We start from the raw sequence: 22,515 nt of genomic DNA on the forward strand, positions 1-22,515 counted from the left end.
CAGCTGCCCCCACTGGAAAGCCCTTGGCCTCCACGTCAAATGCCCTGCTCAGTGTGGCTGCCCGGGCCTCTCGAGAAGACAAGATGGAGGGTCAGGGCATTCCTTGCAGCTGGCAGAGACTTTCCCAGGGGGATTAGTCATTGTTTCGTGATGTTCAAGTGACTCATACTACCTCACAACCACTGCTGAGTTGGTCTCCAGCCTTCCTGGGTTCAGACCCCGGCATGAACACCGACCAGGGACCCCAGAGACCCCTGCACCCAGGGGAAGGCCCAGCCGCTCTCAGCCGTGGTGAGCCGGGGCCTCCTCCCCCGTGTGGATGAAGCCCCTGGTCTGGGGGCAGCACTCTGATGCTCAGAGATGGTGGCCGGGGTCGGTGGCCAGCCTGCCATCCCAGAGTGGACAGGCCAGGGTCAGCCCTGAGTCCAGCTTTCTTCCCTATTTCTCAGCAACACTTTTATCACCAGTTCTGGGGCACCGCAGGAGCCCCAGAGCCCCTACCTTGTGGACTGCACGCCATTGCTCTGGGTCTTCTGGAAGGAGGTCACCATCCCGGTCCTGGTGATGTCCACCAGGCCCCCTCTGTCATCCAGGACGCCGTTGTGGATGGCCGCCCGGCAGATGCTGGACGCCTGTGGGTGGGGTGGGGTGCAGTCACGCTCTGAATTAATCCTCATCAGAGACACCGAGATTCCTGTCCTCCGCCGCCAAGAGCCAGCCAAAGCTTGTCCCCCTCCGGCGGGCACCTCTGTCTGACCGGGTCCTTGTTCCCAGCTGCTTATCTTTCTGGACTCACCCGGGCTGCAGCTGTAGCTGCGGCTGCCAGTGAGAAGAGTCACCCGCTGGAGAGTGCCAACCAACACCCGGGAAGAAGGGCACCTCCTCCCTCAGGGTCAGCCCAGCCCTGCCTGCACAACCCCGCTGCTCTGGTCAGGTCCCCACGCCAGCGCTGACCAAGGAGTGAAGAGCCTCCTGGGAGACACCCAGTCCCCTTTAAACATGTCCCCACCGAGGGGCTGGGAAGGTGGCTCAGTGGTAGAGCGCTTGCCTCGCATGCATGAGGCCCTGGGTTCGATTCCTCAGCACCCCATAAGCAGAAAAAGCTGCCAGTGGCGCTGTGGCTCAAGTGGTAGAGTGCTCGCCTTGAGCTGAAGAGCTGAGGGACAGCGTCCAGGCCCAGAGTTCAGGCTCCACGACCAGCAAAAAAAAAATTTTTTTTAAATGTACCCACTGAGAGAAACACAGAGCACACGTACACTGTCATAAAGCTGAGATCCAATCACCTCTGCAGGGCTCCTGAGACAGCCGGCAGGACACTGGTACCTGCAAGGAGAAATAAAAGCTGCTCTGAGAGGGGCTGGGAAGGGGCTCAGCGGTAGAGCGCCTGCCCAGCATGCAGGAAGCCCTGGGCTCAATTCCTCAGTACCACATACACAGAAAAAAGCCAGAAGTGGCGCTGAGGCTCAAGTGGTAGAGCGCTAGTCTTGAGCAAAAGAAGCTCAGGGACAGACAGAGCCCAGGTCCTGAGTTCAAGCCCCAGGACTGGCCAAAAACAAAACAAAAACTAAAAGCTGCTCAGAGATTAAGTACCCTGATTAAGTCTCATGATTACTGATCATTTGTTTCTTTTTTTCCTTCAGTAGCTCCATTACTCAGTCTGGAAACACTTCTTTAATGAAGATTCTAGTCCTGTTGTGTACATGCAACCCAGAGCCTAGTGCTCTACCCCAAGCTACACCCCCTGCTCCAGCCTCGGACCCCAGCACAGTTCACACAGGTGCAGACCCTGAGTTCACATTCGCGCTGCTTGGTGTGGCCTGGAGCCGTGGCGGTGCCCGGGGCAGGACAGGTGACCCTCCTCACCTGTTACACGTGGACCCTCTACACTTGTCCCTCAGCATGGTGTCACAGCCGATGACCTGGGCTAGGGGAGAGATGTGGAGATAAATGTCCGTCACAGTAAGAAACCAGGGGGCAGCCCCCACTCCCAGGAACCTTCTGGAATGTTCTGGAACTCATGTCAGAACCAGAGCAAGGATTCTCAGGGCCGCCCTGATAGATGGAGGTGACAGGCTTGTGAGCCTATGGGATGCAGGGCATGCGTGCCTCCCCCCAAGGGGCCTGGGGGGGCCCAGCGTTCACCAAGGACACCAGAAAGGTCCAACTTTAAAACACCTGCGCAGGAAAAATGCCACCCAAGCACCCCTCCACCCATGCCTGCTTTTAATGACTTCAAAAGATCACTTTCACCAATGGCTCAGGCCTGTAATCCTTGCTACTCTGAAGGCTGAGATCTCGTGCTTGTGGTTTGAACCCAGCCTGGGCATGAAAGTCCAGGAGACCCTTATCTCCAATTAACTACCAAAAAGGCAGACATGGAGCTGTGGTTCAAGTGGTAGAACGCCAGCCTTGGGAATTGTGCTCAGGCACCAAGTTCAAGCCCCAGGACTGGCACACACACTGGCACACACACTATATATATCTATCTTTTTCAGCTACCCCCCATACACACACCTCCTCCCTACTGTCAACCTGAAGGATTTCAGCCCCCAGCTCCCCACTTTCTGAGGCAGCTCAGAGGGCCCTGGGGGGCAGGGGCCGACTCACTCATGTAGCGGATGGACGGGGTCTTCTTGGGTTTCGTGGGTCGGTACACCCTGGGGTAGATCCAGTCGAACTTCCCCATGGGCTCGGGGCCCGTCTCCACCTCGTTCATGTCGTCTGTCTCGGGCTTGGGCTTGGAGGGCTCTTCACAGTGGCCGGAGAGGATAACAGAGGGGTCAACCAAACCGCACTTGACAAAAAGCAACTTCAACACCAAGCTCGTCTGGAGGTTTGGCTTCTCAAAGAGCTGCTTCATCGGCGAGGGGTGGAGAGGGGCGGAGAGGGGCGGCCAGGTGGAATTCTACCAGCAAGGGGGGCGGCCGCCATTTGCTGTTTGCCTTGGACCCCAGTGTGGCGGGTGAGCGGTGGTGAGCAGCCCGGCTCCCCACCTGGCCTCCCGACGACCAGAAGCCAGGCAGAGGCAGCCCCTGGGGTAGGAAGGCATTGCTCACCAGCCTCCATCTTCCTCCCTTCCCCCCAACCCCCCCCACCCCACCCCAGCACACACTGTACTCTTACTGCTGTAGCTACAGCCAGGGACTCACACTTTAAGGCATCTACAGTAAACAGAGTTAATTATACTAAGGAAGTGTTCACTCATTCCTGTTCTTCATGAAAGACCGCCATAGGCTAGGGTGTGGCTTAGCACCTGCCTAGCAAGCATGAGGCCCTGAGTTCAAATCCTAGTACTGCCAAAAGAGAAGAAAAAGAAGAGGAAAAGGAGGAGGAGGAGAAATACAACTATAAATTCTGAATTCCAGCCCACGCAGAGCCTGAGAGCTATTTATGGGTACTCCGTGGCTTCATCACAAATGAGCTGAAGTGTGTCCCTGTGGGCTGTCTTACAGTAGCTGCTCCTCACCCTCCACAGAGCTCTGGGCAGAAACACCCCAAGTCCAAAGTGTACCAAACCTGTATGTGTGCTCGAAGACCCCATCACCACGGCGGGAAGCCCCCACCCCTGCACCCAGCCCTCACACCACCACAAAGAGAAAAGCAAATCAAAGAACAAAACAAAGCATGGCTTAGACACTGGTGGCTCACGCCTGTAATCCTAACTTCCCAAGAAGCTGAGATCTGAGGATCGTGGTTCAAAGCCAGCCTAGGCAGGAAGCCCATGAGACTGATCTCCCTGATTAACCAGTAAAAACCCAGAAGTAGAGCTGAAGCTTAAGTGGTAGAGTGCTGGCCTTGGTAAAGAAGCTCAGGAACAGTGCCCAGGCCCTGAGTTCAAGCCCTAGGACCAGCACACATACAAACACACACACACACACACATACACAAATCCAAGCATGGCTTGACTGCATGTGTTCTGACAATACACCACTGTAAAATCAAAGCATGAGACAGGTGTTGGTGGCTCACGCCTGTCATCCAAGCTACTCAGGAGGCTGAGATCTGAAGATTGTGGTTCAAAGCCAGCCCAGGCAGGAAAGGCTATGAGAATATTTATCTCCAACTAACCACCAGAAAACCGGAAGTGGCGCTGTGGCTCAAGTGGTAGAGCGCTAGCCTGGAGCTGAAGAGCTGAGGGACAGCGCCCAGGCCCAGAGTTCAAGCCCCATGACTAATAACAACAAAAATGCATGAATAGATGAGATTAAGAATGATCCCCTGGAAACTGCAAGATTTTTAAATTCTTCTGGTGCCGGGATTTGAACTCAGGGCCTCGTACTTTCTAGGCAGACCCTTTACCACTTGACCACCCCTCTAGCTCTTTTTGAGTTATTTTTCAGCTAGGGATTCACACTTTTTGTCTGGGGGTCAGCCTCAGCCTCTCATCCTCCTGCCTGCCTCTTGTGTGGCTGGGACCACAGGTGTGCACCACTGTGCCAGCTTGTTAAAATGGGTCTCCATGGCATTCTGCCAGGGCTGGTCTTGAATCACATTCCTCTCAGTCTCTGCCTTCTGAGTAAACTGGGATCGCAGCATGAGCTACTGTGCTGTTCTTTGCAGGCCTCTTTGTGTTTGAGAGTTAAACTCTATGTGTCATTAGGGCCCACGGACCCCTCAGCCCTCGGTCCATTGCTAAAGTAACGTGCTCTCTTCACCTAGGGGAGCTGGGTGTCAGTGTGTGCACAGCAAAGGTGTCAGAAGGGAGCTTGTCCAGACTGGGGGCTCTCCGCTGTTTCCCACCGCCTCACCCCACGCTAGCCCTGTGCCAAGAGGAGAAAGGATGGGGAAGCAGAGGTTAAAGGGGAGGCCCCACCCCATCCTCAGACCCCTAGCATGCGTGCAGCTGTGATTCCACCCGCTGGAAATCCAGCCTGCACCCAATACCCAGCCACCCACAGTAGCTGCTCAGCAAAATTCACTGAGTGATAATCCAAACCCTAGATAATTCTGTCCCCTAAAGAAAGCAAACGAGGGCTGAGAAGATGGCTCAGTGGTAGAGTGCTTGCCTTGCATGCATGAGGCCCTGGGTTTGATTCCTCAGCACCACATAAGCAGAAAGAAATAAAAGCTGGAAGTGGCGCTATGGCTCAAGTGGTAGAGCGTTGCCTTGAGCTGAAGAGCTGAGGGACAGCGCCCAGGCCCAGAGTTCAGGCCCCACGACTGGACCCCCCCCCAAAAAAAAAAGAAACAAACATTGAACAATTCTCAGCCCGTGTGGCGATGTCATCCCACTAAGAAGTCAAAACATCAGGCAAGCCCAGGGCTCGCCTCACGCCTGCAATCCCAGCTACTCAAGAGGCTGAGACCTCAGGATTCTTGTTCAAAGCCACCCTGGCCAGGAAAGTCTATGAGGCTTATATCCAACAAACCACCAAAAAGTTGGAAGTGGAGCTGTGGCTCAAGTGGTGGAGCACTAAGCTCAAAACCAGGGCCCAGGCCCTGAGTTCAAGACCCAGGACTGGCACAAAAAATAAGTATCAAGTCACAGTGATCACTGTCTTTCCCCTAGTTCCAGACGACCCCACATCCTGCCTGTTGGGGAAGGTACTGGAAGGTACTAGAAGAGGGTCGCCCCCATCTGCCTCCCACCCCCTACCCACTGCCCTGCAAGGTGCGTTGATGGAGCCACAAAGAACACAAATCCCAACCACAGACTCTGGGCAGCCCGGGCCCTGGAGAAGAGAAGAATATCGACTCCCAAGGTGAGAATCGCAGGAGGCACGGAGAACGCGAGCTAGTCACCAGACGCTGCCTAAGCCTCCAAGGATGGTGACGCAGGCAGGGGTGGGCATACCCTGACCCCCCCACTGAGCGTGCCTGGGCCTCACACCTGCTGGCCAGCTGCAGTCAGAGCTGCAGTGGGGGAGAGCGCGGGGAGGGGCTTGGTGCACACACGAGGTGAGGGGACAGGGACAAGCTCTAGAAGCTCTAGAAGGAAGGGAGTCCCCACGGGCACTGTGTGTGCGTGTGCGTGCATGCATGGGTGCGTGCATGCATGCATATGTGCATGTGTGTGCACGTGCGTGCATGTGTGCGTGGGTGTGTGTGTGTGCGTGCATGGGTATGTGCGTGCGTGCATGTGCACGTGCGTGCGTGGGTGGGTATGTGCGTGCGTGAGTGCGTGTGCACGTGCGTGCGTGCGTGGGTATATGCGTGTGTGTGCGTGCGTGCGTGGGTATGTGCGTGCATGTGTGTGCGTGTGCGTGCGTGCATGTTTGTGCGTGTGCGTGTGCGTGTGCGCGCGCAGCCCCCGCCCGAGCCCCTGAGCTTGTCTGGAGCCTCACACTGTCGTTTGCTGTATATTTCCTGTTCCATCTTCCCTGTTAGGCGTGGTCTATGGCCAGGAGCACTGATCTCTGGCGTCCGGCCAGAGTGCTGATGCTGATGGGGCGTCCCTGGGCATCCGGGTCTCCAGAGGGGGAGGAGCTCTGTTTCCCGTTCCCCTGTGGCCCTGGCTCAGGAGGGTCCTCTCGGGTGGGACGCTCACTCCACCTACCTCGGTAGCAGAGATTGTTCCTGCAGCCTCCTCCAAAGCTGGGCGGACACTCGGAGCAGGGCCGGCCGGTCTTGTAGGGGGCTTCTCCGATCCAGTTCCCCCTGAGGACAGACCAGCAAGGCGGTCGGCACAGCTGCTCCCCGGGACCCAGGACCCGAGCACAGCCCAGCTGGCTGGGGAGGAAGGCGCGCAGGGCACACACAGGGAGCCCCGGGAACTCCCACGCCGAGACCTCGCCCGGAACTCGTCAGCCCTGGGAGAGGAGCAGACGCCAGACCGGGGCTGAACGGCCTCTGCCCCGGCCTCTGCCCGCACAGCGGGCAGCAGCCAGGCCTGGGCTCAGCCATCTTTCCTGGACGGACTTCGCATGGAAGGAGGCAAGGATGTCAGCCACATCTCGTGTCTGCTGGAGTCAGGCCTGGCAGCGGGGTCTCCCGGGGAGGCCCATGTGCAGCCAGACCAGGTCAGAGGTCGTGAGGGTGGGGTCCTGCTCCCATCAGCTGAGACCCAAGAAGGCTACAGGAGCCCGTGAGAGAAGGCGGCCACCAGGCCCGACCCCAGCAACTGGCCAGGGGACGGCCAGCCAGGGACATCCTGAGCACGCAGGCCCGCCCACCACAGGTCACGCCGTCTCCAGGAAGGAGAGGGGACCGTGCTAAAGAAGGTCGGGTTTGGTTTGTGTTGGATCTGCCAGGCACGTGTCTCAGGCCTGTAATCCTGGACACTCGGGAAGCTGAGATTGGAAGGGTCGTGGTTGGAGACCAGCCTGGTGGGAAAGTGAAGCCGGGCATTGTGGGGTGCGCCGGCTGGGCCCAGCGTCGAGGGGGCACCTCGCGGGGTATGCTGCGCCCAGGCACTCGGCTGGGCAGTGAGACGCTGTCTCACAATCACCAGCTCAACGCAGGGCGGAGGGGGCGCCCTGCCAGCGGAGGAGGCCCAAGTTCACACCCCAGTACCTCGAAAAGCCAGTAATGTCCCTTACTCCCCTCCACCCAGGAATCCCATTGCTACCGGATCCTCACAGACCCCAGCGCCCCCCAGCGCCCCCCAGCAGTGATGGTGAGGATCGTCCCAGCCACGGCTGACAGTGACTTCATCCCCCCCCCCACACACACACCCAGGCCACACGGGCCTGTGGAGTCTCTACCCCCCTGCCCAGGGCTCCCCTCCAGGCCAAAGGAAACGAGCTCATTCCTGCCTCCCTCCGTCACCCAGCCCACGGGGCAGCGCCCCGGGCCGGGCCAGCAGCCAGCCCGAAAACCACAGGCTGCGACCGCGACGCGCAGCCTGCCAAGGGTCAGCCCTGAGCCTCGATGAGGACAAACGGGTGCACTAAGGGCACAGGGGCTCCAGGGGGGCTCTGCAGTGCTCCCCAGCCCAGACTGTACGCGGCTCCTGGGGTGCTATCTATGGAATGTTTTGGGGGAAAGATGAAAATACCATCAAGGCAGACGCTGCGGGCTGCCCACACCACAGCCAATGGGGCCAACGGGGCAACACGATCCCCACCTATGATCGGTCCCATTCCGGCCAGTGACTAGGGGAAAGTGTGCCGGGCTTGGAACTGCTAAGGGGACCGCCCTTTCCTCCCAGGCTACTTCTTTCTGCTTGGGAAGTGCTCTGCAGCCACTTTGGGTCCAGGAGGAAAGAATGGGACAGTGGAGAGAGAAAAGGCCCGAGTGCTATGGACACGGCAGTTACCCACCGCCTGGAGGCGGCCTGGCCCCTTGTCACGGGAGATGGCCTAGAGCGCTCCCTTGAGGCCTGCGTTAGTGTGTGACACAGCCCCACAGCCACGGCAGCTCGGTCTTACTTGGGGGAGTAATTGCAGACGAGGTAGACGGCATTCTTCCACACGTCGCCCCAGACGTTGATGGTCGGGCAGGTGTGCACGGCACAGCCGATCTTGTTGGTGGTGGCCCAGACTATCTGGAAAGACAGCAGGCACGCGTCACCGCTCGAGGGGCCGGGCGGCTGGCTCCGGGCTGGCTGGAGGCCAGGGCTCCTCTCTTCCACGCGCCCGGACAGCGTGAACACACGCATCTCCAGAGCACACACATGAGCACGTCACACCCAACAGCAGAAGTGCCCGCCGTGTGAAATCCCCGCACAGGCCAGGGCCTTGTGCTGAACTCCAGGGGCCCGGTGCGGGGCCCGGCGCGGCGGGGCGGGGGCGGGGGCCCCGGGTACCTGCGTGTAGTGGGTGCACATGGCCCCCGTGCAGCGCTCCGGGCACCAGGGGTTGCACTCATGCGGGTAGGGGTAGGTGTAGTCCTTCACCTCGTCATACCAGGACTGCACGTGGAAGCCGGGAGAGCGGTACCTGCGGGCAGAGCTCAGTCACATCCCACCCCTGCACGGCAGCGCTGAGCCCTGGGTCGGTCCTCAGTCCTGGGCTGGCCACCCAGGCCCTTTGCCAACTACTTGGAAGTGTTCCTGGCCCCTTGCCTCAGTCTCCCCACAGGCCTAAGGTACGGTTACCTGCCCAATCGCATACTCGCCTTGCTGGGGGTTTGGCTTGACCCCCCAGAACAACACAGGGGCTCACACACACACACACACACACCCTCCCCCACCTCCAGCCCCCTTGCGGCTTGACGTCCACGACACACGCGCGGGATCACCCCCATGTGGTCAGGCCCTGCCCGGCACCACGCAGGGGCGCGTACCTGCCCCAGTGCACAGCCAGGTTCTGTCCGATGGACACGAGCAGGCTGGACGGCCCGTGCTCCCAGACGCACTCCTGGGCCCAGGCCGCCGCCGACCTCTCCAGCTCTTCATCCCAGGTCTGCAGGGGGGAGGAGAGACGGGCAGCAGGGAGGCAGGGAGCAGGGGCACCCAGTTACCCAGGGGCGGCCGGAAGCTACAACCTCCACCCTGCCAGGTTACTCAACCAGCAGCCGGGCCCAGGGTGTGGTGGGAGCCTCAGCCCTCAGCCTCGGTGTGTGACAGACGGCGGGGGGGTCTCCCTCCCAGGCCCCTGCTCAGACACCCGATGCCTGGAGAGGAACCACAATGGTGACAAAATACACCTCCCACAGGCCAGGGAGGGTGCCTCAGCAGCGTGCAGCATCCTGACTGCAGGCGTGAACCAGGCCTGGTTTGGCGGGGACTGCAGCCCCCAGCCTCCCCCAGCCCCTCCTGCCCTGCCCCCCTGGGCCTGCCTGCTGGGCCCAGGACAGGCTCGTGTCCTGCCCACAGGGCAGCAGGCCTCAGCCCCTCCTTCCAGGGAGAGAAGTGGATGCAGGGTGTGTGTGTGCAACAGGCGGGCCTGGCTGAGACGCTGCTGGCGGTGTGGCCTTGGGGTGCCGGCTTGGCCTCTCTGGGCCTCGGTCTTCTCATCTCTTAAAGGGTTGGTGGTGCAAAGGTTCCAGGACAGCAAGCCCCAAAGGAGGCCTGGGCTGGCGCAGTGCCGAGGGCGCCGGCTTCTTCCAGCACCGGCCACGGCGCAGAGCAGGGCTCCCCGCCCTGGCTGTACATCTGCTGTTTTCCAGGGCTGACCGGGAACATTCGTCCTTCCTTAATTCCCGTAACAAGCCCTTGGGCGTGTGGCAGATGGAAACCGAACCAAAGCCTGGGGCTTGGGAGAGGGTCAGCAACAAACCCGAGGCCACCAGCCAAGAAGTCAGAACTGCAGTGACCCAGCCCCCTGAGGCTTCCTGCCACCACGATGTCCCACCCGGACGTCAGTGAGCCACAGTGTGGGAAGTGGAATGGCTCACTCGGGAGAGCACCAGCTTTGAGAAAAAAGCTAAGCAATCCTAGCTACTCAGGAGGCTGAGATCTGAAGATCACGGTTCAAAGCCAGCCCGGGCAGGAAAGTCCTTGAGACTCCTATCTCCAATAAACCACTAGAAAACCAGAAGTGGCGCTGTGGCTCAAGCAGTAGAGTACTGGCCTTGAGCTGAAGAGTGCAGGGATAGCACCCAGGCCCAGAGTTCAAACCCCATGACCGACAAAAGAAAAAAAACGCTAAGTAAGTGTGCAAGATTCCCTGAGTTTAAGCCCCAGAACCAGCACCCCCACACACACACACCCCCAGATGGACAGGGCTGGTCCTTGGAGACCTCAGTGTCGTGGAGAGGACTGGTCACCCAAGGCCACCCACAGGCTTTCCCAACTACCTCCACAGCTGACCAAAAGCAGGGCTAGCTTCTGGGTGGGGAGACAGGTGTCACAAAGGTGACCGGCAAGGCAGCCTTTGCAGGGTGAAGCCAGGCGTGTTTGGCCGAGGCTTGGGTCCCACCCAGCCCAGTGGGGGCCGCACCGCTCACCATGTGCTCCATGTTGGAGGCCGGGGGGTCCACCTGGCCGCGCAGCTTGTTGTGCAGCCTGAGGATCTCCTCGCGGTCCTCCCGCGGGATGGCCCGGCGCACGCGTGCGTGGGGCTCGGCCGGCTGGTACTTGCGGAGCAGTGTCTCCAGGCGCGTGGCATTGGGCAGGAAGAAGCCTTGGGCCCCGCACAGCAGCAGGGCTAGCCCCAGGGAGAGGGAGACGTGGCTCATGTTTCCACACCTGCAGCCTGGGCTCTTCACACAGCTCTGGGAGGAAGAGAGGAAGCAGGGAGAAGCCCAGTTAGTACCCAACCAGGGACAGCGCCCAGCGCACAGAGCCTTGGGGATGGAGGAGGGCGTGGCCAGGCCTCCTGGGTGCTCCTGGCCCTGCCTTCAAGCTGCCGTGCCCAGGGGCCCTTGTCTGGCCCCGGCTGGGGCCGGGAGACTGGGGGGCCTGCTCCCAGGGCACCTGGGGAGGGAATCGCCTGTCTTGGAGATCCAGGAGACCGGCTGGCTGAGGACATTGAGCGTGTCTGCAAAAGCGCAGAGCCCTCACTCTTATGATGCTTCCAGTGCGAAGGGCGGGGACAGGACAGTCCCTGCGGGTGAAGTCCTTCCGCACGGGGGATGGCCTCTTCCCATCTGTCAGCTCCCATCACCTTGGTGCCCCGGGAAGATGGCGCAGAAGGCCCACCCGCTAGCTCACACTCACTTTACTGATGAGCAGGCCCAGGTCCCGCCTTCTCGTGGGAGACTTGAACCAATGGTTCCAAAGACCATTGGTCACCACAGACCCGTCTTGGCATCTGACAAACACTTGCTACTGGTCCTGCCTGCTTCTGCTTCACTCCGAGGCCCACAGGCCTGTGGCCCCTGATGCGGGGGGGGGGGAGGGAGGGATAGAGGATGGACGCAACCCAGGCCTCGAGGACGCCCCCCCCTCAGCTGCCCCGGGAGAGGGAAGGGGCAGCAGCTCCCACGCAGCGCAGCAGAACGGGGCTGACTCCTGTCTGTGGCATCTTGGGGCCAGGACTCCAGAATTCAGCTGTCCGGGGAGGGCGACGCTGCATTAGCACCACACCGCTCCAAAAGGCTGGGCTTCGGAGAGCAGCCCTGGGGCGAGGGAGAGGGAGGCAGGGAGGGGACGGGGCTGGGACAGGCATCCCAGAAGGCACACTGCTGGCACGAGGGGGCGGGCGGGCGGCCCAGGGCCAGGAGAACTCTGCAGCTCCCATCCGGCCCTGGAAACGCTCCAGTCCTGACGGGGGCCTGCACACACAAATAGCCGTCTGGCAGGGGGACACTCAGCTGCCCTGTCGTGGGCTGGACGCACTACCCATCTCCAGAGGGCAGTGGCCTCCAGGGCCAGACACCAGGGCCAGGCAAGGAGGGCGTCTGTGCACTGGCCAGGCCATCTGGCAGTCAAACCAAGAATGCATAATTCCCAGAGTCCCAAGCTCTCTCTCCAGGGTCATGCCACCGTACACGGTGACATTTCTAGCTGCCACTGCAGGCCAGGTCAGAGAAGAGACGCAAAAGCATGCTGATGCTGTTGGGACGTGGGAGTGGGGGCCCACGTCCCCAGAGTGCACCCCGGCAAGGTGACAGCACTCCATCTGTTTTGGTCTGCGCTTCGGGAGTGTGAGGGGCGGAGACAAAGACCCGGCATAGTGTCCCAGGACCTGGTGACCAGCCAGATGATAAGCTGGGCCTTACTGACGTGCATCATTCAGAGGGCGATCAGCAGGAGCTGTGGCGAACCCAAGACATGGGAGAGAGTAGTGTGGTGGAATATTACACAGCAGGAAAAAGACCCCGGCTAGGGTCCTATGTTGGTAGGAATGAGTACATAATGCAATGGTAAGTTTAAAAAGCAAGATATAGAACACTTTGCTAATGGCACTCTACACACACACACATTGAATAAATAAAGAGAAGTTCTAAAGTCTCAGGTACGGAGAGAGCCTCAGTGCTACGCAGCCTCCAGGAGGGAGAGGACAGAAGAAAGAAGAGAATGCTGTGGCTTCTCTGGGCCTTCCCGTGCCTCTTGCCTGCTAAGACCTTGGTCAAGCCTTTTGAAGCAGGCCGTTACCACAGGGTCCAAAAGCGGCTGGGCCTGGCTGGGGCACAAGGGGATGTGGATCTGTGCCGCGGAGGCCCGAGGCCCAGCGTGGGGCTCCGGCCAAGCGCAGCTCTTACAGACTTTACAAGGGCCTGAGGGCAGAGGGTTGGCATCCCCATGGCTGTATTCCAGGATGCAGCCCAGCACCTGGTGCCCAGCAAGCCCGCACCTGTGACGGGCTCAGCCTTGCATGTCGAGATCCTGACCTCAGCAGCTGAGAACATGCCTGTATTTGGACGCCCGGCTTCTGAAGAGAGGATTCCATGAAAGTGTCCTCTGGGTGGATCTGATCTGGCCCGAGACCAGGAGGCAGACGTTGGGCCGAGGGACAGCCGCAGGAGGACATCACCAGCCAGGTGGCTGCAAGCCAGGGCTGAGGCCTGAGCTCCATCTTGGGCTGGTGGCCTGTGGCTCCCTGGGACATACATGGTGGCCGTGGCCATTGCTGCCCAGGCCATGGTCCTGGTTAGGACAGCCCTGGTTAGGACAGCCCTGGTTAGGACAGTTCCTGGTTAGGAACGCACTCTGTCTCCCCTTGGGGGGAGCTGGGCAGGGGCCTCCCGGCGCACAGGCAACACTGTAGGAGAGTGAGCTCATGTACCACCCAGAGGGAGACAGAGCCTTTACACCCCTCTGAGGGGCACCTGCCACCCCCACCGGTGACACACCTTTGGCTCAACATCAGAGCTGATGTCTGGGCCAGGCACTCAGCTGCAGATGGCCAGGCAGTGGCTCACGTGTGGGTGGCGGAGCCCCAGCATTCCCCCCATACAGCTCTGCGCTTTCAACCTCGACTCTCCTGCAACACCACTGCGGAAGCGCCCGCTGTCCGCCCAGGCTGAGCAGGGCCGGAAGCATCTCTGGCAGACCTCAGCTGTGTTATTGCAAAACAAAGCCCAGGGGACCACAGAGAGGCTGACAGCTCCGAGATCTCCCAAGAACACGTGAGGCCATGTGGAGAACGAAGCTCTCCAGCCCAGGGCCAACACTGGGGCCAGGCTGTCCACTGAGCAGGGCTTCTGTGCTGAGGCATGAACTCAGGGCCTGAGCGGCCCTTAGCGCTGTCACCCAAAGCTGGGACTCTTCCTTGAGCCACAGCTCAACTTCCAGAGTTCTGTTGGTTCATTGGAGATATTTTCCTGCGCAGGCCAGCTCTGAACTGTGATCCTCAGATCTCAGCCTCCTGAGTAGCTAGGATGACAGGCATGAGCCACCGGCGCCTGGTTGTTCAGTGGCTCTGCCAGGGAAGGGCTGATTAGATCCTCATTTTGCAGCCAGTAAAACCGAGTCCCAGGTGAGCGCTGGTGGCTCACGCCTGTTATCCTAGCTGCTCAGGAGGCTGAGATCTGAGGATCGTGGTTTGAAGCCAGCCCAAGTCAAACAGTCCTCATGAGACTCTTATCTTCAATTAACCACCTGACAACTGGAAGTGGCGCTGTGGCTCAAGGTGGTAAAGAGCTCAGGGACAGCGCCCAGGCCCAGAGTTCAAGCCCCACAACCAACAAAGCAAAATGAAACAAAACAGAAAATGAGTCCTGTGGATATTAACCAGATTGTGAGCCAGGGCAGTTAAGGTGGAATCAGGACCCTAGGGGGAGGCGGGGGGGGGGGGGGCAGGGGGCTTGGGCCGCTCAAATGAAGGCTCTGTGGACATTTGGGGTGCAGGGGATCACGATACTCCAGAGCTTACAAGGCACCCGTGCAACGCTCCAGAGCAGGAGAGCAAGGCGGCCTCCTGTGTCATCCTTCCTCCCCCGCCCCCCCCTCGCAGCTGCTCCGTGAATGTTGAGGAAGTTTGCCAGGAGGGAGAATTAGGACGGAGCTGTCATGGCAGCACATGCCGTTCCCATAGCCCATCCCATGGCCCCCGGCCTACCCTCCCTCGGGACCAGCAGCCTTCCGCCTGCTCATCCAGGGTTCCGCTTCCTGGAAGTGTACTCACTGCAGACCTGTGGTCTGCTGCTGCTGACCCCGCGGCTCAAGAAATACTTACGGGGTGAATGCATAGCTCCCCACCCCCAGATCAGAAGCGCCAGATAAAGACTGGATAACTCCAACGCCTGTGGTTGCCTGCAGCCTCTGACCCTGGGGGAAGGAGCTCTGGGTTTGATTCCTGCACTCACCAGCTGTGCAGCCTGGGACAGAGCACCAGCTGCTCTGGGTCCCCCTGTGCACATCTGTAAGGCAGAGGGCGTTCAAGCTCCACAGCTGCGCGCTTCAATCACGGCACAGCACAAGCTCTAACAGGAAATGTGAAGCCACGCGCCCCAGGCTCACTCCTGGAATCCCAGCTACCCGGGAGGCTGCGGATTGAGCTGAAAGCCAGCCCCAGCAGGAAGGTCCAGAAGTGGAACTGTGGTTCAGGTGGTAGAGTGCCAGCCTTGAGCAAAAAAGCTAAGCAAGAAAGCAAGGTTCTGATTTCAACCCCAGAGCCAGCACAGAAACATAAACTTATTTAATTGTAAGATTATATAATTGAATGCTACCAGCAGCTGGGTTTAACTGGGACGGGCTCACTCCCGCCTCACACTCCGGGCTGGCTGAGTACTGCTCAGCCCAACGCCTAGTACCAGTAGCAACCTGGGCCCTGACACTGTTACTCCATCTTACAGATGAGGAGACTGAGGCTCACCCACCGAGGCCCGAGGAGCCCCTCTGGCCCCCGCCCATCCGCCAGCCCCTGCAGGGAGCCCCTATCAGGCCCTCTGCCCCACTACCCCACATCCAGGCTGCATGTCTGGCTACGGCAGGCTGCCCACAGGACGGCGGCTGACTGTGGAAGGCCGGGGGCTTCCCCAGGCTCTGCGTTTCCTCAGAACTAGCAAGGAAAACGCAGACTGTGAGCAGAGGCCAACGACAGATCCGAGTCAGACCCACAAACCACCCAGAAATTCCAGGAATGGAGTGGTGGCTGGAAGGAGGGGTCCCCCCTCTCCCCCCAGTGTGTCTCGGCCGAGCCCAGGGTTGGGCAGAACGCCTCGTTACAGACGCCGGGTGAGTCCCAGACGTCTCCCCTCCTCCAGGGTTCCTGTCGGTTTTCCTAAAGCCCTTTGACAAGATGGAGGCCAGACCCAGGGGAAGCAACAGGCTGGCTCCTTCCCTTGCTGGCCACTTGGAGCCGCCCCAGGTCCCCCCCCCCCCCCCATGGCCGCTCTAGGCCCTGACAGCCAAGTGCCCTCCATCAGCCTCCTGGGCCTAGCTGCAACCACTGCCTGCACTGCCTTCCTGACCCCGCACAGCAGGGCTGAGCAATCCTAATGGGATCTGAGGGTCTTGTCAGGGCACTTAACAGATCTAGAATGCCCGCTCATTGTCTTTAAATACTATGCTGAGAAAGGAGAAAACTCTGGGCAAAATGAGAAGCTCGGTCATTCAACACTTAATCGACTTTGTGCAAAACACAGAACTGAGAGCCCAGGAGGGTCCACACAAGCCAAGGTAAGACACACAAACAGTTGTACTGCACTGGCCAGATAGTAAATTAATAGAGTCTTTAAATATCCAACGTCCCGCTCCTGGGCATCTGGCTTCTTGCCAGTGTGTGGTTGTTTCCGTGGAAACGGTGTCCCGCCATGCTTTGGATGTAGGCCCCCATCTCCCAAGGAAAAGAAGTGACTGGCTCCTCCCATAAAGCTGTGCCCTCTGGGGGAGGGGGGAGCTGTAGCTCAGCTCCGGCTGGCCTGCCCCTCTGCAAGCCTCCAGTTCCTACTTGGGGATGGACAGGGGCAGAGGAGGTGCAAAGGCCCAGGAAAGAGTGCTCTCGCGGGGCTGGGAAGGTAGCTCAGTGGTAGAGCACTTGCCTTGCATGCCCGAGGTCCTGGGTTCGATTCCTCAGCACCACATAAGCAAAAAGAAAAAAGCCAGAAGTGGCGCTGTGGCTCAAGTGGTAGAGCGCTAGCCTTGAGCTGAAGAGCTGAGGGACAGCGCCCAGGCCCAGAGTTCAGGCCCCACAACCGGACCCCAAAAAAAAATTAAAAGAAAAAAAAGAGTGCTCTCGCGGCCTACGCAGCTGGTCCATGCTGCAGGTGTCAGGGCAGCAGCCCCAGACCCGGGGGCCCTGGGGGTCTGCACTGAGCTAGCATGGGGATGGAGATGGCGGACAGACAGACAGACAGACAGACACGCTCTGCACTGGGAAGGGGGGCTCTGATGGGTTATGGAGATGGGCAGGTGTGGCTGACCTTGAAAAAAACAAACTCCAGGCAGCAGGGACAAGGACAGAAGCCCCGAGGCAGTGACAGGCTGTGGCCAGGCTTCGCCCAAAGCAAGCTGGAGCAGAGAGGACCAGGGCCAGCCCACACAGTCCAGAAGAGCACTGGGAGGGGCATCTGTGCCCTAAGGCACAGAGGAGCGTGGGGGGCTTATCTAGAGGGGGAGCAGGAGGAGGAGCCAGGAGAGTGGAAGGAGGAGGAGGGAGAACGGGAGGAGGGGGAGTATGTGAGGAAGTCTGATTTATGCTGTGGATGTCTGCAGAAACCCAGACAGACCTCACAGACACTGCTGCACAACGCAAGCCAGACGCCCATGATTAAACATGCCACGCTCAAAACCAGCAAAACAGCGTAAGTCGGTAGAAAGCAACTCAGAAATAGTTTCCTGCGGGGTACAGGGGGGAGAGGGGGGAGACGTGGGCACTGGGCGTGCCAAAGGGGGTTCTGGGGACCCATCCATCTCTGAGGCCTCATCTTCTAGGAAATTCACCTGACAGCCCATGATGGATGGAGGGAGAGGTCTTCTTTTGCATGTTGACCTTGAGAACTTTTAAAAGTAAATGCTTTAAAAAAAAAACAACAAAAAACTTTGGACTTGCTCAGGCGGTGTGGGGGGCTCTGTGAAGCATAGGTGCAGAGTGAGACAGAACCTTCCCCCCCTCCTCCCCAGCCTTGCTCACCCTCTGGAGCCTCCTGGCTGAGACAGACCCCAGGCCTGGGCCCCGACGGCCCTTTCCAAAGCAGACTTCACTGGTAGGAGCCCAGATAAGGCCCTGCCAGCCGCCGCCCTGCCAGCTGCCTGGAGCAGCACGCGGCTCCCAGACAGGGCCCGGTTCATCCCGTCTGAGAGAGCACTTTGTCCCAGGCTGCCAAGGCCTCGCCGAAAATACCTGCCTGGTCCCAGGCAGCCAGGCCTTGAAGTCCCGGCCGTGAACGGCGTGTTCAGAGGCCGGGCGGGCCTCAGAAGAGAACAGACGGGCTGTGTGGAGGGAGAGCTGCTGGGGGTGGCGTGAAGGGCTGCGGTGATATCACTGCCTGTCAGGGACACGTCGGTGTCCGGTGCGTGGAGGGTCCACGCAGGTGCACTGCGCAGGGTTCCTGGCACCCACAGCAGTGCGCATGCTCCAGAGAAAGCCTGGGTCCTGGGGACAATACTCAGGACCGGAGCATCGGGGCCAGCTCCATGCCAGCAGTGCCACCAAGCCGGGCACATGGTCACAGAGAGGCGGAGAAACACCAGTGCCCTATTGCTTTGTATTCCCAGTGCCTGGGACCAGAGGGCCTCTCGCAGGCTGAGTGCGCCCCAGCCCCACAGCTCGCTCTGCAGGAGCATCGAGGCTCTGCAGGAAGGCGGGGAGGGGCAGGCTGGCCATCCCTCCACCCCATCTTTGTGCCACAGCCCAGGATGGCTCCTGGGACCCAGGCCGCTCCCCTGAGCCCTGTGCGTCCTGCATACCTGCTTACAGCAGCCCATCCCACCTGCTCTGACTCAGGGTGCCCCGGGCGGGCCCAACACCTTAGTGCCTATTGAGGTCCAGGCACTGCCAGACCCAGGGACCCTACTTTGAGAACACTGCTGGGGGCAGGATGAAAACAGGGTGCACACAGAGGAAACGCCGCCCTCTCCGGGCAGGCAGGTGACACCCCTGCCACCCAAACCACGCAAGCCGTGCTGGGGGGCGAGCGACCCTAAGCCAGACCCTAGCCACCGCAGCCACCGTGGACGCGGGATGGAAACCTGTCCAGACACCCACGGCTGCTAAGAAGGCTCTTTAGAAAACCTCCAAGTAGAGCTGCAATCCTGCCGTACCTCTCCTGGGCACGTCGGAAGGAATGCAGGTCAGCACGCGAGAGACACCCACACACCCACTTTTATTGCTACCCTGTTCACGATCACCAAGCTGTGGAATCAGCCACAGTGTCCCTCAATGGGTGAATGGTTAAAGAAACTGTGATATGTGTGTATATGAAAGGAGTACTGTTTAAGCCGGGCGCCAGTGGCTCACAGCTGTCATCCTAGCTATTCGGGAGGCTGAGATCTGAGGATTGCAGTTCAAAGCCAGCCCGGGCAGAAAAGTCCGTGAGACTCTTATCTCCATTGAACAGCCAGAAAATTGGAAGTGGCGCTATGGTTCAAGTGGTAGAATGCTTGCCTTGAGCTGGCTGAAGAGCGCAGAGACAGTGCACAGGCCCAGAGTTCAAGCCCCACAACTGACAAAAAAAAAGGGGGTGGGGGTGGGGGAAGTACTATCCAGTCATGAAAAAGAATGAATTGATGTCATTTGCAGGAAGAATGGGTGGGAATGGAAGATCATGTTAAGCAAAATAAGCCATACTGAGAAAGTAAAAAGTACTGCATGTTTCCTCTCCTGAGCAGAATCTAGTTCTAAAGCAGACAGAGAGACAGCCCCCCAAAATGCTATGAGCATAGAAGGGAACTACAGAGGGGGCGACGCGGGAGGAAGTGACAGGAGGAAACCAAATCGAAGCGTGTACATGAATGAGAAGTTCACGGGAAACCCATTATTTTGTCGAAGGTAAAGGCTTTGTTGGAGACGAGCCCCATATGGTAAAGATGAGCTTTAAAGGGGCAGCAGGCTCCCCGTGAGCACACGGATCGCCAGCTCTTGGATGGGGGGATTGCTGCGGGGCTGTGCACCTGCTCAGTCCCCTTGGGGCCACCTGGGGTGGGTCTCCATTCCCAGGAGACACAGTTCATTTCAGGGTGAGCGGCCATCAGCTGCCAGTTTCACCACATTGCTGCCTCAACCTACTACACCTTCGCTTGGGTTGCTCACCTGCGGAGTGCGCAGCCGCGGTCAGCCACAGCCCGCCCCTCGCTCCCAGTCCGGGGTCAGGCTGGCTCCGGTCAGGCACCAGCTCTCCATCCTAGCGCGGAGAGCAGGGCCAGGACTGGCTCTGGCATTACTCGACAGGAACAAAATGGAAGTGTGATCCTTTTCCTTCTGGAACACTGCCTCTCCGCAACCCAAGAGGGATTGGAAATGTGGCATTTCGTAAGTTCTAGTGTTTTGTTTTTTTAAATGATGGGTCAGAAGTTGCGCAACCCTCCCTTAGCCCTTTTCCCTGCTGACCGTGTGCTTCTGACTAAGCCAGCACAGCGCTGCAGGCAATCAAAGTGGTCTCCCCTGGCTGGACCATCTGTCTCCACCATGCAGAAAGGGGGTGCTGCCCGGGAGCACCCCAGTGCCAAGCTGGAAACAGAGCAGGGCTCCCTCGGGGCGGTGTCTCAGACAGGACTCTCCACCATTGTCGGGTGACTCTGGGTGAAGCACTACCACTCCCCACAGGACACCCAGATGCTGGGGCTCCTGAACCCACACGAGGAGTCACACGCTCTCCGGAACACAAGCACCTGAGTGGGCGCGTCTTCATCCAGCAAGTCGGGAAAGAGGACACGGGTCCTTAGCACGTCACACAGAGCTGGCGTGTGACCCAGCCACCCGCCAGGTACACACCCAAGAGGAGGACACACGTCCACACCTGAATGCAGTGCTCAGAGCAGATCCGCCCATCGCAGCCAGAGCTGCAGACAGAGGTGTTCCAGAACAAGAAGAGAGGCTCACCACCAGGGAGCATGCAAGACCCTGAGTTTCAAGCCTCAGTACTAGCATGGAGGAGGAGGAGGAGGAGGAGGAGGAGGAGGAGGAGGAGGAGGAGAGAAGAGGACAGAGGATTGGGCATGGTAGTTCCCCCCTGGATTCCACTGCAGCAGGGAGGCAGAAGTAGGGGGTGGGTGCTTAAATTGGAGGCTGGCCTTGGCTACATAGTGAGACCTCATCTCAGAAAAACAAAATAGTCAGGCACGGTAGCTCCCTCCTGTAATCCTAGCTACTTTGAGGTTTAAGGCTTGGGGGATCACCCTTGGAGGCCAGTTCAGGCAAATGTCAAGACTCCATCTCAGCCAATGGCTGGGTACGGTGGTACATGCCTGTCATCCCAACCACACGTAACTTAGGCTGCTCTGTGCATAAAGTGAGACCCTACCACAAAAATAACCAGGGCAAAAAGGGCTGGCAGAGTGGCTCAGGTGTAGAGTGCCTGCCTAGTTAGTCTGAGGTGCTGAGTTCAAATGCCAGTACTGCCCCCTTAAAAAGAAAGCGGAATGAAATTCTGTTAGACGACTGAATGGGTGAAACTTTAAGACATCCAGACTCAAGACCACACACTGTGGGGTTCCATCGAGCACAATGTCCAGAATAAGCAACTCCACAGACAGAAAGAGACGAGGCTGCGGGGGGGGGGGGGGGGCGGGGGAGGAGTGGGGGCGCAGGGGCGGTGTCTCCTGAGGGGATGACAATGCCCAGGAACTGGGCAGCGACCGCAGTCTTGCCAGGCTGCCAGTGTACTGTCCCAGGGATTGGAGCACAGTTAAGCGCTAAAGTGGCAAATTGGGTATTTGTGTGTATTTTACCACAATACATTGTTTCTAGGAAAGAAGAAAAGAAAGAGCCTGGCAGGTCCTGGGAATGCCCTGCCCCCAGCCCAGGAGTGCACGTGCACACGCATGCACGTGTGTGTGTGTGTGTGTGTGTGTGTGTGTTGTGTGTGTGCCCGTGCACACACGCACGTGTGCCAGCTCTGTGGTGACGTGTGCTCTGATTGGGGCTTCACCAAGCACCCAGGCCCCCAGCCCAGGCCATGCTGATCATCTGTCACTGGAGATGAAGTGACATAAATTTTGCTGGCTCTGGCTTTCCCGGCTTGACAGCTGTCAGCCCCTTTGAGTGACGCTGGCTTTACACATCTGAGACTGATCGAAAACCAGTGGGTTTGCAAAAAAAAAAAGAAAAGAAAGAAAAGAAAAAAGAGCAGTAGACACGGAGGCACCTCCTAGACACAGCAAATTACGCTGGTGACAGCTCAGAGCATGTTCCAACTCCTGCCGGCCGGGGGTCAGCGTCGAGGGTCCCGACTCTAAAATATATCAAATGCAAGCTACAAAGGACCAGATGCCCAGCCTGGGGGCTTTGAGGTGCCTCCGCCTGCTCTTCACCGGCCCCGTCCTCCCCAGGCAAGCCTGGACACAGGACTAACAGGACTACAGGGGCCAGCACTGACGTGAGTCCCCAGACACAGCTCTCGAGTGCACAGAACTGCTACCTGAGCCCAAGCCCTGTGTCCACCCACCCCCTTCCTGCCCCTGTCCCATCTGGGACTCAGGGACTCAGGGTGCCCCCAGCAGCGCGAGAAGCCATGCCACTCTCTCTGATGGTCGCACGGCTGGTCGCTGAATGCATGCTTTCCTCCCAACCTGTGGCAGGTTCCAACCAGGCTGGCAGCTCCCGCCAGCCCTGGTGGTCAAGTCAGACACACACCCAAAGCACTTTGAACCTTAATGTGCACCCACCACACAGAGCAGCGAGGCTGCTCATGAAAACCTGGGCATGT

At 59.1% G+C, this 22,515-nt stretch overlaps 1 protein-coding gene across 1 annotated transcript in view; it reads right to left on the reverse strand.

The window, feature by feature from the left end:
* Crispld2 (cysteine rich secretory protein LCCL domain containing 2) overlaps positions 1 to 22,515 on the reverse strand; it is a 36,412-nt gene that overhangs the window by 11,666 nt on the left and 2,231 nt on the right. Inside the window, exons 2-10 of the mRNA XM_042671479.1 lie at positions 10,771 to 11,037; positions 9,166 to 9,284; positions 8,687 to 8,819; positions 8,310 to 8,425; positions 6,497 to 6,597; positions 2,608 to 2,748; positions 1,864 to 1,924; positions 1,257 to 1,323; positions 502 to 632 (exon numbers count right to left, since the gene is read on the reverse strand). Of these exons, the coding sequence (XP_042527413.1) occupies positions 502 to 632; positions 1,257 to 1,323; positions 1,864 to 1,924; positions 2,608 to 2,748; positions 6,497 to 6,597; positions 8,310 to 8,425; positions 8,687 to 8,819; positions 9,166 to 9,284; positions 10,771 to 11,001 (1,100 nt within the window). The 5' untranslated portion in view covers positions 11,002 to 11,037. The remainder of the gene's footprint in view (positions 1 to 501; positions 633 to 1,256; positions 1,324 to 1,863; positions 1,925 to 2,607; positions 2,749 to 6,496; positions 6,598 to 8,309; positions 8,426 to 8,686; positions 8,820 to 9,165; positions 9,285 to 10,770; positions 11,038 to 22,515) is intronic.

Source organism: Dipodomys spectabilis, unplaced genomic scaffold (genome assembly GCF_019054845.1).
Source record: "Dipodomys spectabilis isolate Male_0828 unplaced genomic scaffold, ASM1905484v1 ptg000628l, whole genome shotgun sequence".
NCBI lineage: Eukaryota > Metazoa > Chordata > Mammalia > Rodentia > Heteromyidae > Dipodomys > Dipodomys spectabilis.